The sequence below is a fragment of the Capra hircus genome, chromosome 14 (genome assembly GCF_001704415.2).
Source record: "Capra hircus breed San Clemente chromosome 14, ASM170441v1, whole genome shotgun sequence".
Taxonomy (NCBI): Eukaryota; Metazoa; Chordata; class Mammalia; order Artiodactyla; family Bovidae; genus Capra; species Capra hircus.
In genome coordinates, this window is record NC_030821.1 from 30,872,296 (window position 1) to 30,889,378 (window position 17,083).

At 35.1% G+C, this 17,083-nt stretch overlaps 1 protein-coding gene across 1 annotated transcript in view; it reads right to left on the reverse strand.

Annotated features, from left to right (window-relative positions):
- Positions 1-17,083, reverse strand: part of LOC102185671 (CUB and sushi domain-containing protein 3) — a 195,795-nt gene that overhangs the window by 75,520 nt on the left and 103,192 nt on the right. The window contains 1 exon segment of the mRNA XM_018058093.1: positions 14,057-14,264. Coding sequence (XP_017913582.1) covers positions 14,057-14,264 — 208 coding nt within the window.

Genomic DNA, 17,083 nt, shown 5'->3' on the forward strand with positions numbered 1-17,083 from the left:
TTATTGTATTAACACAAAATCTTCATTTATATTTTCACCACAGGTAATCTTATATTCAGTGAACTTCCTAGCAGTAGTGAAATAATTACCAGAACAATTCACCCTAGTATTAAACTTTGATTTTTCTTCAATTTAAGTTAGTTTCATCTTTTTCTAAGTAGAGAGAATACTGGAGAAGGCAACAGCACCCCACTCCAGCACTCCTGCCTGGAAAACCCAGTGGACGGAGGAGCCTGGTGGGCTGCAGTCCATGGGGTTGCTAAGAGTCAGACACAATTGAGCGACTTCGCTGTTACTTTTCACTTTCATGAATTGGAGAAGGAAATGGCAACCCACTCCAGTGCTTTTGCCTGGAGAATCTCAGGGACGGGGGAGCCTGGTGGGCTGCCGTCTATGGGGTCACACAAAGTTGGACATGACTCAACAACTTAGCAGCACCAGCAGCAGAGAGAATATTATATAGAAGGGCTGCCAAATTTGCATTTGAAGTTTGAAGTAACACAGTAAGTTTAAAGGATTTTACATTTTGTCTGCAGAAAAATGAAATGCCTTAAGTATGAGAAACAGTACATCACTCTTTTTTTACAAACTTAGATGATGGCAAATCATACAGGCATGATAGAGCTGAAAAGCTACACACTAGAAGGACATACTCCAAAATTTTATTGAAGTAAAAATTAAGTAGCACTTTCCCATTCAATATTATTTTTTGGATTTCTTTGAAGAGTCACTTATATCACTGATTTATTTCTCTATTATGACATTCTGACTTCTTAATCACTTATAACAAGGTACTCTTATTTAAGTGTATTGTTGCAGAGAAACCTGAAGTGATTATCTTCTAAACTATACATATAATATATTAATGTCCTTTAAATTTATAATAAACTACCTTGGTATTTTAAAATATTTTCCTTTCTTTACGTTCTACCACTCTCAAGTAAACGCACTCTATCTCTAGGCTTGAATATAGCACCTTCTGCCTCATTCTTTGGTACTGTGGGCAAGTGCTCTTATTAGTTCTTTTTCGTTAGCAATCAACATGGCCTCTGGTGCATATACTGAGTGATGTCTGCCGAACAGATGGATTTCAGCACCTCTTAAATGAAGGTTGTCCTTGAATCCTTGAACAAATTTTATATACTATATGAAAGAGCTTAGTTATACCTTTAAATGTCCTTTGAAACTGGAAAGAATTATTGAAAATTACTATTAATTCATTAATTCCCAATGGATTTAATCAAAAAGTACCAAAAATTAGGTATCTTAAGACAACAGAGTTTTATTATCACACAGTTCTATACACAGAATTTTGAAATCAAAGGTCAGCAGCACTATGTATGCTCTGTCCTACTGAAGAATCCTGCATTACTTCTTCCTAGCTTGCATAAGGTTGTTGGAAATCCTTTTCAGTCCTTAGCTCTAGATATGTAATTTCAATCTCTACTTCAGCATCACATATTCCTTCTCTCCCTGTATGTCTATATCCAAATTTTGTTCTAATAATAGTGACAATCAATGTATTCAGGCCCACATTAAAATATAAACTGACCTTATCTAAAGTTGAACATATCTGCAAAGACTGTATTTCCAAATAAGGTCACATTTACAGACACAACAGACTTGGGTCTGAATATATATTTTTAAGGGAAACATAATTCTATTCCCTAAATGTTGGAACAAAAAGTGGCAGGATTAACAGATATAGCATACGCAGTAATTTCATGTAACTGGCTCTAAGACTATTATCTTTCAACATCCAATTCAGGGCCTAAATCTCTTTGCAAGTTTCCCTCTCAACCACAATCTGAATGGCTCTCCATTTTGTGAATTCATAAGTACTTTTAACCAGTATCTTCTATTTGGTGCTTTTACACCTTTCTTCAAAATATAAACACACACACACACACACACACACACATATATGTATATATAATACAAAATATAAAAAGCAGGCTGCTTATTATTATATTTTTTTTCTTTTAAAGATACTATAAACTTTTAGAATACTCTTACAGGTAATAGTTACTTAGAAATAATTAAATTCAATACTTTCCATTATGTTTCATTTAACATGATGACTCAACATGATTACATAGGGGAAACAAATATAATGATGTCTAAAAACCACAACATTATGTGTGTCCAGATAATTAAATGTGGGGCAAAAAGGTATTTTGTACAGCAAAGGAAACCAGAAACAAAACAAAAAGACAAACAACTGAATGGGAAAATACACTTGCAAATGAATCAAATGAGAATATACTGCTTATAAAAGACGTGCTTTAGGGCAAAGGACACATACAGATTGAAAGCAGGGATGGAAAAAAGATATTTCATGCAGACAGGAATGATAAGAAAGTGGGGGTAGCAATATTCATATCAGACAAAATGGACTTTAAAACATAGAAAGATAAGGACAGTAAATAATGAAAAAAGGATCAATAGGAAAAGACATTACACTCATTAACATATAAACACCTTATACAGGAGCACCTAAATACATAAAACAATACTAACAGACATAAAGGGAGAAACTGACAGAAATACAATAATAGGAGACCTTAACACCCTACTCACATCAATGGAACAGATCTTCCAAATAGAAAATCGATAAGGCCACAAAGATTCTTACAGTAGGACTTAATTGATATTTTCAAGAAATTACATTTAAAAAATTCAGAATTCATTTTCTTCTCAAGTGCAAATGAAACTTTCTCTGGGAGAGACTATCTAATAGGAGATAGAACAAGTCTCAACAATAAGAGGACAGGAATTATTTCAAGCATCTTTTCTGACCAAAATGGCATGAAACTGAAATTAATCTCAGAAAGAGAAACAAACAAACAAGTAAAAAAAGATTACATGTGGAATGAGCAACATAAGACTAAAAAACAGTGGGTCAATGATGAAATCAAAGAAGAAATTTAAAACATACTTTGACAATTCAGTGCTAGTGATGCAATGTAGAACATTACATACATATAATTAAGATTGTTGTACATTATATATCAAAGAAATAAATTATAAGAGCTCTCATCACAATGGAAAATCATTTCTATCTTTAATTTTATATCTCTATGAGATGATGGAGTTTATTAAACTTACTGTGATTTCATGATGTACATCAGTCAAATCATTATGTTATATTTACATAGTGCTGTGTGTCAATTATATCTCAATAAGACTGGAAAAATAAAAAAAAAACAAAAACAAAAAAACAAATACTTTGACAAAAATTACAAAACAAACCAGTACAAATCTGTGAGATACAACAAAAGCAGCTCTAAGAAGGAATTTCATGCAATACAGACCTTCCTCAAAACACAAGAAAAATCTCAAATAACAACCTAACATATCACCTAGAAAAATTAGAAAAAGAGGAACAAACAAAACCTAAGGTTTGCAGAAGAATGGGGAAAAAAATTAAAGTTAAAAGAGGAAATAGATTAGACATTCATAAAATAGGAGAAAAAAAATCAATAAAAACAAGAGCTAATTCTTTGAAAGGATAAAAAAAATCAACAAACCTCTGCGCAGACTCATGAAGAAGAAAAGAGAGACTCAAATAAAATAAGAAAAGAAAGAGGAGAAATAACAACCTATAAAAGATATACCAAAAATAAATAAATAAGAGAATACAATGAACAAATAAATGCCAACAAATCAAAAATGAATCAAGAAGAAAAAGATAATCTGAACAGACTGATCACTACAAGTGAAATAGAATCTGTAACTTAAAAAAAAAAAAGCCTCCTTGTAAACAAAATCCAGGACTGGACAGCTTAACTGGGGAAAGTTACCAAACATGCAAAAAAGAACTTATACCAATCCATCTCAAATTTCTTCCAAAACATTACAGAGGGGCCATTCTCAAAGTCATTTAGAAACCATCATCACCCTGATACCAAAAATAGACAAAGACACTACCAAAAAGTAAAATCATAAGTCAGTATCTTTGATGAATACAGATACAAAAATTCTCAACAAAATATTGGCAGACCAAATACAAAAACACCTAAAATGTATCATACATCTTGACCTGGGTGGATTCATTTCAAGGTCAGAAGGATGATCCAATATATACAAAGCAATCAATGTGACACACCATACCAACAAAAAGAAAAACAAAAAACAAATGATCATCTCAATAGATGTAGAAAAAGCATTTAACAAAATTCAGCACACATACAGATGATCAACAAGCACATGAAAAGATGCTTAACATTGCTATTATAATTATAATAGTGTCTGACTCTTTGTGACTCCATGCACTGTAGCCTACCAGGCTCCTCTGTCCATGGGATTTTCCAGGCAACAGTACTGGAGTGGATTGCCATTTCCTTCTCCAGGGGATCTTCCCAACCCAGGGATTGAACCCAGGTTTCCCACATTGTAGACAGACATTTTACAGTCTGAGCCACCAGGAAAGCTTTATTATAATTATTAGAGAAATACAAAGCAAAACTACAGTGAGGTATCACCTCTCACTGGTCAGGATGGCTATTATCAAAAATCTACAAACAATAAATGCTGGAGTGAGTACTGAGAAAAGGGAACCCTTCTACACTTTTGGCAGAGTGTAAACTGAAACAACTACCATGGAAAACAGTACGGAAGTTCCTCAAAAAACTAAAAATAGAACCATCATAAGACTCAGAAAACCCACACCTGGACATATACCAGAAGCAAACCATAATTCTAAAAGATAGATGCACCCCAGTGTTTACAGCAGCACTATTTATGACAGCCAGGACATGGAAGTAGCCTAAATGACCATCAGTGGAAGAATGCATAAAGATGATGCAGTAAATATTTACAATGGAACATTACTCAGCCACAAAATGTAATCAGATTAGGTCATTTTTAGAGACATGGATGGACCAAGACAATGTCATATAGAGGGAAGTCAGTCAGAAAGAGAAAAACAAATATTGTATAATATCACTTATATAAATGGTAAAGATGATCTTATCTGAGAAGCAGAAACAGAGACAGTCTTAGGGAACAAATGTATGGATAGCAAAGGGGAAGGAAGTGGGAAGAATTGGGAGATTGTGATGCACACATATATACTACCAATGCTATGTATAAAATAGATAACTAATAAGAACATACTGAAGAGCACAGGAAATGACATAATGCACTGTGGTGACCTGAATGAGAAGGAAGTTCAAAAGGGAGGGAATATATGTATATGTTTGGTTGATTCATTTTGCCATAAAGTAGAAACTAACACAACATTGTAAAACAACTGTACTCCAATAAAAATAATTTTTAAAAAGAAATAAATAAAAATAGAGAAAAATTAAAAATAAAAGGCAACCCTCAGAATGGGAGAATATATTTGCAAATGAAGCAACCAACAAGGGATTAACATCCAAAATATCCAAACAGCTCATTCAACTCAAAAAAAAAAAAAAAAAAAACAACTGAATCAAAAATTGGGGACAAGATCTAAACATACATTTCTCCAAAGAAACCATACAGATGGTGAGAAACAACATGAAAAGATGCTCAACATCACTAAATATTAGAGAAATACAACTAAAACTATAATGAGAGATCACCTCAGGCTAGTCAGGATGGCTATTATCAAAATATCTACAAAACATAAATGCTGGAATCTGCAATGTATATAAGCAATTCATACAACTCAGTAACAGAAAAAAAAGACAGCCCAATCAAAAAATGGGTAGAAGACCTAGATAAACATTTCTCCAAAGAAGATATACAGATAGCTAGTAAACACATGAAAAGATGCTCAACATCACTAATTATTAGAGAAATTCAAATCAAAAGAACAGTGAGATATCAACTCACACCAGTCAGAATGGACATAGTCAAAAAAAAAAAATCAACAAACAATAAATGCTGGAGAGCTTGCAGAGAAAACAAAACACTCTTGCATTGTTGACGGGAATGTAAATTGATATAGACACTACAAAGAACAGTATGGAGATTCCTTAAACAACTAGGAATAAAACTATCATATGGACCAGCAATCCTACTATTGGGCATATACCCTGCGAACACCATAATTGAAAAAGACACATGTATCCCAAAGTTCATATTAGCACTCTTTACTCCATAGCTAGCACATGAAAGGAACCTGGACATTCATCCATCAATGGATGAATACTCAATGGACAGGTGAATGGATAAAGAAGATGTGGTACATATATATAAAGGGATATTACTTAGTCATTAAAAAGAATGACTTTGAGTCAGTTCTAGTGAGGTGGATAAACTTAGAGCCTGTGATACAGAGTGCAGTAAGTCATAAAGAGAAAAACAATTATCATGTATTAATGCATATATATGGAATCGAGAAAAGTTGTGTTGATGAACTTAAGTTGCAGAGAAGGAATAGATATGCAGATATAGATAAATGACTTGTGGACACAACTGGAGAAGGAAAGAGTGGGATGAATGGGGAAAGAAGAAACAATATATAATTTATTATATAATAATAAAAATATATATTTTACACTACCATGTGTAAAATAGATAGTAAGAAGATACTATATAACACAGGAAGTCCAGCTTGGAACTCTGTAATGACCTAGAGGGACAGCATGGGGGGTAGGAAGGAGGCTCAAGAGGGAAGAGATACATATTTAACTATGGCTGATCAGTACTGTTGTATGGCAGAAACCAACACAACACTGTAAAGCAGTTTTTCTACAATCAAAAATATTTTTTATAGTTTCTGGTCTTACATTTAGATCTTTAATCCATTTTGAGTTTATTTTTGTGTGGGGTGTTAGAAAGTGATCTAGTTTCATTCTTTTACAAGTGGTTGACCAGTTTTCCCAGCACTACTTGTTAAAGAGATTGTCTTTACTCCATTGTATATTCTTGCCTCCTTTGTCAAAGATAAGGTGTCCATATGTGTGTGGATTTATCTCTGGGCTTTCTATTTTGTGAGAGGGAGAGGGTGGGATGATTTGGGAGAATGGCATTCTAACATGTATACTATCATGTAAGAACTGAATCGCCAGTCTATGTCTGATGCAGGATACAGCATGCTTGGGGCTGGTGCATGGGGATGACCCACAGAGATGTTATAGGGAGGGAGGTGGGAGGGGGGTTCATGTTTGGGAACGCCTGTAAGAATTAAAGATTTTAAAATTAAAAAAATAAAAAACTAAAAAATATATTTTTTTAATAAATAAAAAAAATGAATGCTGTAGAGGGTGTGGAGAAAAGGGAACTCTCTGACACTATTCACTGGAATGTAAATTGGTACAGCCATTATGGAGAACATTACGGAAGTCTTCAAGAAAAATAAAAACAGAACTACCATATGACCCATAAATTTCACTTCTGGGCATATACCTGGAAAAAAGCATAATTCAAAAATACACCGACCTCAATGTTTACAGCAGCACTATTTACAATAGCCAGGAAATGGAAATAATATAAATGTCCATTAATAGGAGAATGGATAAAGAAGATGTGGTAAATATGGATGCTATACTAATATGTATTTATGTTGTTATTATTGCTCAGTTGCTCAGTCAGGTCTAACTCTGTGTGACCATATGGACTGCAGAACACCAGGCTCCCCTGTCTTTCACTATCTCCTTGAGTTTGCTGAAACTCATGTCTAGTGAATGTGCCATCCAACTATCTCATCCTGTCATCCCCTTCTTCTGCCTTCAGTCTTGCCCAGCATCAGCATCTTTTCCAATGAGTCAGCTCTTCCCATCTTTGCTTCAGGTGGCCAAAGTACTGGAGTTTCAGCTTCAGCATCAGTTCTTCCAATGAATATTCAGGGCTGGTATCCTTTAGGATTGACCGGTTTGATCACCTTGCTGTCCAAAGGACTATCAAGACTCTTCTCCAGTATCACAGTTTGAAAGCATCAATTCCTCAGAGCTCTTTTACTTTTCACTTTCATGCATTGAAGAAGGAAATGGCAACCCACTCCAGTGTTCTTGCCTGGAGAATCCTAGGGATGCGGGAGCCTGGTGGGCTGCAGTCTATGGGGTCGCACAGAGTCGGACATGACTGAAGCAACTTAGCAGCAGCAGCAGCAACAGCCTTCTTTATGATCCAACTCTCTTATCCACACATGATTACTGGAAAAATCACAGCTTTGACTATATGGACAATTGGCAGCAAAGTGATGTCTCTGCTTTTTAATACACTTTCTAGGTTTGTCAGTTTTCTTTCCCAAGAAGCACATATCTTTTAATTTCCTGGCTGCAGTCACTATCCACAATGATTCTGGAGCCCAAGAAAATAAAGTCTGTCACTGCTTCCATTTTTTCCCCATCTATTTGTCATGAAGTGATGGGACTGGATGGCGTGATCTCAGCTTTTTTTTAATGTTGAGTTTTAAGCCAACTTTTTCACTCTCCTTTCACCCTCATCAGGACTCTCCTTAGTTCCTCTTCACTTTCTGCCACAAGGGCAGTGCCATTTGAGGTTATTGATATTTCTTACAGCAATCTTCTCTCCAGCTTGAGCCTCATCCAGCCCAGTATTTCTCATGATGTACTCTGCATAGAAGTTAAATAAGCAGGGTGACCACATACAGCCTTGACATACTCCATTCCCAATTTTGAACTAGTTTGGTGTTCCATGACTGGTTCTAATTATTGCTTATTGACCTGCATACAGGTTACTCAGGAGGCAGGTAAGGTGGTCTGGTATTCCCATCTCTTTAAGAATATTCTAGTTTTTTGTGATCACACAGTCAAAGTCTTTGGTGTAATAATGAAGTAGATGTTCTTCTGGAATATCCTTGCTTTTTCTAAGATCCAGGGGATGTTGGCAAATTGATCTCTGGTTTCTCTGCCCTTCTTAAATCCAGCCTGTACATCTGGGAGTTCTCGTACTGTTCACATACTGTTGAAGCCGAACTTGTAGGATTTTGAGCATTAGTTTGCGAGCATGTGAAATGAGTACAATTGCGTGGTAGTTTGAACATTCACTGGTATTGCCTTTCTTTGGGAATGGAATGGAAAATGAATTTTTCCAGTCCTGTGGCCACTGCTGAGCTTTGCAAATTTGCTGCAGTACGAGTGCACCAGTTTCACAGCATGATCTTTTAGGATTTGAAATACCTCAGCTGGAATTCAATCACCTCCACCAGCTTTGTTCATAGTGATGCTTCCTAAGGCCCACTTGACTTTGTACTCCAGGATGTCTGACTCTAGTTGAGTGATCACACTATCATGGTTATCTCGGTCATTATGATCTTTTTTGTATAGTTCTTGGGTATTCTTGCTACCTCTTATTAATATCTTCTGCTTCTGTTAGGTCCATACCATTTCTGTCCTTTATTGTGCCCATCTTTGCATGAAATGTTCCCTTGCTATCTCTAATTTTCTTGAAGAGATCTCTAGTCTTTTCCATTCTATTGTTTTCCTCTATTTCTTTGCATTGTTTACTTAGGAAGGCTTTATTATCTCTCCTTGCTATTCTTTGGAACTCTGCATTCAGATAGATATATCTTTCCTTTTTTCCTTTGCCTTTGGTTTCTCTTCTTTCTTGACTTAGGTCACTTCTGAATGACCTAGTGGTTTTCCATACTTTATTCAATGTGTGTGTGTCTGTGTGTATTTACACATATAGTCACCATATCTGAGGTGGTTCAATAGAATATTACTAAGCCATAAAAAAGAAACACAATAATGCCATTTGCAGAGGAGTGAATAGACCTTGAAACTGACGTACAGAGTGAAGTAAGTCAGAAAGAGAAAAAAAAATCATATATATCACTTTTATGTGGAATCTAGAAAAATGGTACAGATGAACTTATTTTCAAAGCAGAAATAAAGACAAACATGTAGAGATAAAACTTACGGATACCAAGTGGGAAAGAGTGGGTGGAATGAATCGGGAGACAGAGATCAACATACATACACTATCATGCACAAAATAGATAACTAATGAAACCTACTTTATAGCACAGGGAACTCTACTCAGTGCTCTTTTGTAACCTAAATGTGAAGGAAATCTAAAAAAGAGGGGATACATGCATATATATAATTGATTCACTTTGCTGTATAGAAGAAAGCAACACAACACTGTAAAGCAATTATGCTCCAATTTTTTTTAAAGAATACTCTGAAAAAGAAGTCAGAGAGGAAATATCATGTACTTAAATTGAAGTGGTCTTTTTAAAAAACTTTCAAAATGCTTCTCTCAGTAGTTCCCAGTTATTTGTGTTAATTCTGGTTTCATCTATTATGTAATTTTTATTTTAGTGGATGAGCAAGCAAGGCATGTACCTCTTCTAGGTGCAGTCAAACAGGTTTTCCTTAAGGTAGAAAAAAAATACATTCAGATGTACTAAAAATGGTAAATTAACCGTACTAGGAATTCTTAGATATCTATAAGAAGTTTTATTTGATGCAAATTCATATTTAGGTATAAACTAAATATCTAGTAGGAACTTTAGGCATTTAAAAGCATTAATCCATATTGTTCTATTCATATGTCAGAGTTTTAGGCTTTCAAAATGTTTTACTGATATATGGCATATATTTTTGAGAAAGACCTGGTTGTATGCATAACAAGAATTACTTTTGTCAAAAATTACACTGCAGTAACTATTAGAAGATCTTGGTTTTCATCCTGAATTGTCAATATACACAATAAGCCTCAAAACATATTTCCCTCAAAGAACCCTGGGCAGCTGGATCCCTAAAATCCCTCTGGCTCTTACCATTTAATGAGTACTCTATTTGTCTAAAGAGAGGCAACCATTTTGGAAGAATGGGTAAGGAAAACGTAGCATACACATATAAAGAAATGACATTCAACCTTAGGAAATAAGAATCCTGCTATATTCAACAATACAGATGAACCTTAGGGACGTTACATTAAATGAAATAAGCCAGCCACAGAAGAACAAATACTGCATGATTTTGCTTATATGAGATATCTTACATAGTTACAGAAACTGAGAGTGTAATAGTATTTGCCAATGGCTGGGGGGAAAGTAAATGGATATTTGCTATCCACTAGAATTAAAGTTTTAGTTATGTAAAACAGGTAAGTTCTATTCTACAGATCTGCTTTTCAATATTGTGCCTATGGTTAAGAACACTGTATTGTACACTTAAAATTTTGCTAAGAAGGTAGATCTTATGTTAAATTCTCTTATCACAGCAATGAATGTTAATTCAAAATTATAGAACCACAATACATATTTAATCAAATTATTTTACTGCTGTGAATAAGCAACAATAATATACAGAACCACAGCTTCTTCACTGTACATTTTAGTCTCATAATTGTCATAAGTAAGGTGGTAAAGAGAAATACCTGTTTGATACGATTAGTATCGGAGAAGGCAGTGGCACCCCACTCCAGTATTCTGGAGTATTCTGCTCCTGACATGGAAAATCCCATGGACAGAGGAGCCTGGAAGGCTGCAGTCCATGGGGTTGCTGAGGGTCGGACACAACTGAGCGACTTCACTTTCACTTTTCACTTTCATGCATTGGAGAAGGAAATGGCAACCCACTCCAGTATTCTTGCCTAGAGAATCCCAGGGATGGGGGAGCCTGGTGGGCTGCTGTCTATGGGGTCACACAGAGTCGGACACGACTGAAGTGACTTAGCAGCAGCAGCAGGATTAGTATATGTAATATTTATTTTGTAGAATGAAATTATAGTCTGTTACTTCTAATAAACTTATCTTATTTAGTTGGATAATTGTTGATTCACTAACGCAATCTTTGTGCTATCCATTATATAAATCCATACCATATATATAAATGTATACATTACAGAATTAGTTTGATTAGTTTCATATACCATGTTAATTTGTCTTTCAGTTTGTTGAGTGGTAAGAAATATTTTAGCTCTTGTAGGATGGCTTATAGGACAGTTATATTGACAGAGTTACGATACTGATAAAACCAAACTTACTGTTTTACTTGCCATAGCAATGAGTGGAATAATCTGGTTTGCAGACTACTAATTTCATGTCTATAGCATATAAATCAATACATTTGTGCAGGAGCTTGTAAATCTGCACTTCAATAAACACTGAAGGTAATTCTGATGTAAATATTACAAACACACACACACAAAACCCCATATGAGAAATACTGTTAAACTTGGAATTATTAGCACATATTTGTCTGTCATTTAGTCGCTAAGTCATGTCCAACTCTTTTGCGACTCCACGGACTGGAGCCCACCAGGCTCCTCTGTCCATGGGATTTTCCAGGAAGGAATACTGGAGTGGGTTGTCATTTCCTTCTCCAGGGGATCTTCCCAAGGCAGGGAATGAACCCATGTCTCCTGCATTGGCAGACGGATTATTTACCGCTGAGCCACCAGGGAAGCCATTAGCATATATATATATATATATATATATATATATAATGTATATATTCCAAACATATGAAAGATAGTATACCATATAGGTGTGTGTGTGTATTAGTATATGTATACTAATGTGTACATATGTGTGTGTATATCTAATTTATGTGTTTGCATATAATATATGGGCCTCTGTGGTGGCTCAGCAGTTAGGAATCCACCTGCAATGCAGGAGATCTGGGTTCAATCCCTGAGTCAGGAAGATCCCCTGGAGAAGGAAATAGCTACCCACTTAGGTATTCTTGCCTGGAAAATCCCATAGACAGAGGAGCCTGGTGGGCTACAATCCATGGGGTCACAAAAGAAACACACACATATTTACCTAGTGTCCTTTCAATGGCAATCTGTAATGTCGTCTTATTCCTCCTTCTTCATACTTCTCTTGCCTATATGACACCTTATCCCTTGTATTTCCTCCTATCTCTCTTCCTCCTACCTTTTAGACTCCTATCAAGGTGCTTTTGTTTTTTTACCATCAATATCAAGTACATATCAGTTGTGCTTCTACTCACAGCTACTGAATCATATAAATAGATACTGTTTATCAGATGGCTTTAATATGTCTCAAAGAGACTTCAAACTACTTATATTTAAAACAACTCTCAATAATCACAGTATTTCTATTCGAAACTTGACCTTTCTTCAACATTTTCCAACTCAGTATATCTCTGGCCTTCACCAGTTTATGCCAGCTAGAAAATGATGTTTTATTAGAACACCACCTTCTTTAACATTCTTCATTACAGAGGTCTTTATCATTATACCTCCTAAATATCTACCAAGTCATTCTACTTCTTTATTGCCATCAATATCATCCTAATACAAGCTATCATGATTTTTTTCTTGAATTACAGCAATCACCTCTTAAGAGGTTTTCTGTAGCTAATCTAGCCTCACTTCAAATCAGTCCCTATACTTCAGCAAGAATCATCATCTGAAAATGCAAACCTCTTCATTTAATTGCTTTTGATAAAAATCTTTCAATAAATTCTCAGCATTCTTATCAAATTTTTACATTTCTCAAAATACACTTTTAATCTAGATTTTACCTATGACTTCATTTCACTAATTCCACCATTCTTCACTCAATTACTGATTTTACTTTACACTTCAATGATAACAGTGCATTAAAAATTTTAAAACAGAATAAAAATGTATTTTCTTTTTAAAAATATTATATCCTAAAATTATGTTTTGAAAACTCTGCAGTTTCATGAGGCCATGGCTTGAGTTTCTAAAGAAATAGATCATATTCACCCATATCATAGGGTTCAATTTTTGCCTTCAAATATCATGGTACATAAAAGATCTACTTACAAAACAAAAGTCAAATTATTTCCAAGACTATTCAATTAATTTTAAAAGAAATGCCAAATATGAACTGGCACACTAAGGAACAAAACTGTAGGAACAACTCTTATTCCCTTTCACAAGTTTTGATAAAAATCAAATTATTTTTCATTGATTGAGTGATAAACAAATACTTGATGAAATGCTTCATCTTTTAAAATTCCACTCTATATATCAGTACCCAATCTTCAAAATTTCCTCAGCTCTGATAATTACTCTTTATAATTTTCCTGCATCTGTTAATTTTTTAAGATATCTAATTCTTTAAAGGCCCAAATATAGTTGTTCTTGAATCCAAATTTTGCCTCAGGCAATGACATCAATGCTAAGTTGATAGAAACTGTCTACTTACCATATTGTAGGTGGCTCAGAACCTTCTATTTCTAAGTAATCATATTTTTCTTCCATTTGAAAATCAGTAAATATGAGTGAAATTGTATCCCCAGGTTCTGCTACAATGGTCCAAGTGCAATCAGCATTATTATGGTACTCATTAGGAAAACTAGGGCTTGATATGATGCCACTAGATCCTCTCATTGTTCCTCCACATGCATCTTCAGCTGTTGAAAACAAAAATGAGATGTTCAGATATAAATCATTAAGAGAAATGTGGTTAAATCAATTGTTAATATTACAGAATAAAGGTAACAGGACAAATGTTGTGAAACCAAATGCACATTATACTAATAGAGATTAAATAAAATGTTAAGTTTATAAAAATTTTAAATCACATATATAAGTATAAATGCTATCATGACTGGGCTTCTGGGTGGTGCTGAAAGTGAAAGTGAAGTAGCTCAGTCATGTCCGACTATTTGTTACCCCGTGGGCTGTAGCCTACCAGGCTCCTCCCTCCATGGGATTCTCCAGGTAAGAATACTGCAGTGGGTTGCCATTTCCTTCTCCAGGGGATCTTCCTGACCCAGGGATCGAATCCCGGTCTCCTGCATTGCAGGCAGACGCTTTACCTCTGAGCCACTAGTGGTCATGGGTGGCGGTAGTGGTAAAAATCCACCACTATGAATCCACTGTGAGTGCAGGACATGCAAGAGAGGTCAGTTTGATCTCTGAGTACAGAAGATCCCCTAGAGTAGGAAATGGCAAATGGCAACACAGACAGAGAAGCCTGGCAGGCTACAGGCCATGGAATCACAACGACTCAGACATGACTGAGCAAGGAAGGATGGAAGGATAGGCTATCATGATTATTTTATAATCATTGGTTGAAATAGCAATGATGTAAATAAAAATCTATACTCCAATCAGAGCTCAGAGTAAAAGAATTAAGATTCTCTTTTCATTGATTAGATGGTGGAGTAAAACAAAAGAAACATTGTTCTTAAGGTCTAAAATGGGAAATTCTGAGTCACTCTGTGCATATTCATGATAGGTCTCAGCTTTGTTTTTATTCCCTTAATGTAGTTATGTACCAAATATATAATATGAAGGAATATAATAAAAAATAAATTTTTGTCATTGACATTCAAAAGTTATTGAAAATGACTGTAGAAATGCAATTTAAATAAAATACATCACATATCTAGGACACTTTAATTAGAAAGAAATAATATAGCAACTACAATAATATACTCAGCAACAAATATTTAGTAACATATTCCCTATGACTATGAAGCAATGTAAGCATATTTTGCTACATATTCATATGATACATGTATACCCCATAGATAAGAAAGCCTTCCTCAGTGATGAATGCAAAGAAATAGAGGAAAACAACAATGGGAAAGACTAGAGATCTCTTCAAGAAAATTAGAGATACCAAGGGAATATTTCAGGCAAAGATGGGCTCGATAAAGGACAAAGATGGTACGGACCTAACAGAAGCAGAAGATATTAAGACGAGGTGGCAAGAATACACAGAAGAACTGTAAAAAAAGATCTTCATGACCCAGATAATCACGATGCTGTGATCACTCACCTAGAGCCAGATGTCCTGGAATGTGAAGCCAAGTGGGCCTTAGAAAACATCACTACTAACAAAGCTAGTAGAGGTGATGGAATTCCAGTTGAGCTATTAACTCAACAATTAAAAAACTAAGATCATGCCATCTGGTCCCATCATTTTATGGCAAATAGATAGGGGAGAAATGGTAACAGTGACAGATTTTATTTTCTTGGGCTCTAAAATCACTGTGCACAGTGATTGCAGCCATGAAAATAAAAGACTTGCTCCTTGGAAGAAAACCCATGACAAACCTAGAGAACATATTAAAAGCAGAGACATCACTTTGCTGACAATGGTCTGTATAGTCAAAGCTATTGTGTTTACAGTAGTCATGTAGGATATGACAGTTGGACCATAAAGAGGACTGAACACCAAAGAATTGTTGTTCTCAGATCATGGTGCTTGAGAACATTGATTCTTGAGAGTCCCTTGGACTGCAAGGAGATCAAACCAATCAATCCTAAAGGAAATCAACCCTGAATATTCATTGGAATGGCTGATGCTGAAACTGAAGCTCCAATACTTTGGCCACCTGATGCAAATAGCCTACTCACTGGACAAGAGCCTGATGCTGGGAAAGATTGAAGACAAAAGGAAAAGATGGCAGCAGAGAATGAGATGGGTTAGATAACAAAACCAAATCAATGAACATGAATTTTAGCAAATTCCAAGAGATAGTGGAGGGCAGAGGAGCCTGGCATACTGCAGTCCATGAGTTCACAAAAAGTTGGACATGATTTAGTGACTGAACAACAAAAACATGGTAGATCTACTTTTAGTTTCTTAAGGAACCTTCATAATGTTCTCCACAGTGGCTGTACCAATTTCCAAAAACAGTGTAGGAGTGTTCCCTTTTCTCAACATCTTCTCCAGCATTTATTGTTTTTCAATTTTTTGGTAATAGCCATTCTTACTGGTGTGAGGTGATAACTCATTTTAATTTTGATATGTATATCTTTAATAATTAGTGATGCTGAACATCTTTTCATGTGGCTCTTGGCCATCTGTATGTCATTTTTGGAGAAATGTCTATTTAGGTCTCTGTCTATTTTTTTCTTTGCCCATATTTTTATTTATTTATTTTTTATGATATTCAGCCATATGAACTGTTTGTAAATTTTGGAGACTAATTCCTTGTCAGCTACCTCATTTGTAATATTTTATCCCATTCTGTGGGTCTTCTTTTCATTTTATTTATGGTTGCCTTTGCTGTGCAAAAGCTTTTGAGTTTAATTAGGTCCCATTTGTTTATTTTCATTTTTATTTCCATGAGTCTGGGAGACATACTGTAAAATATATTGCTGTGATTTATGTCATAGTGTTTTATGTTTGTCTCTAAGAATTAAAAAATGCCCAGTCTCATATTTAGGTCTTAATCCATTATGAACTTATTTTTTGTGTATGGTGTTAAAGAAT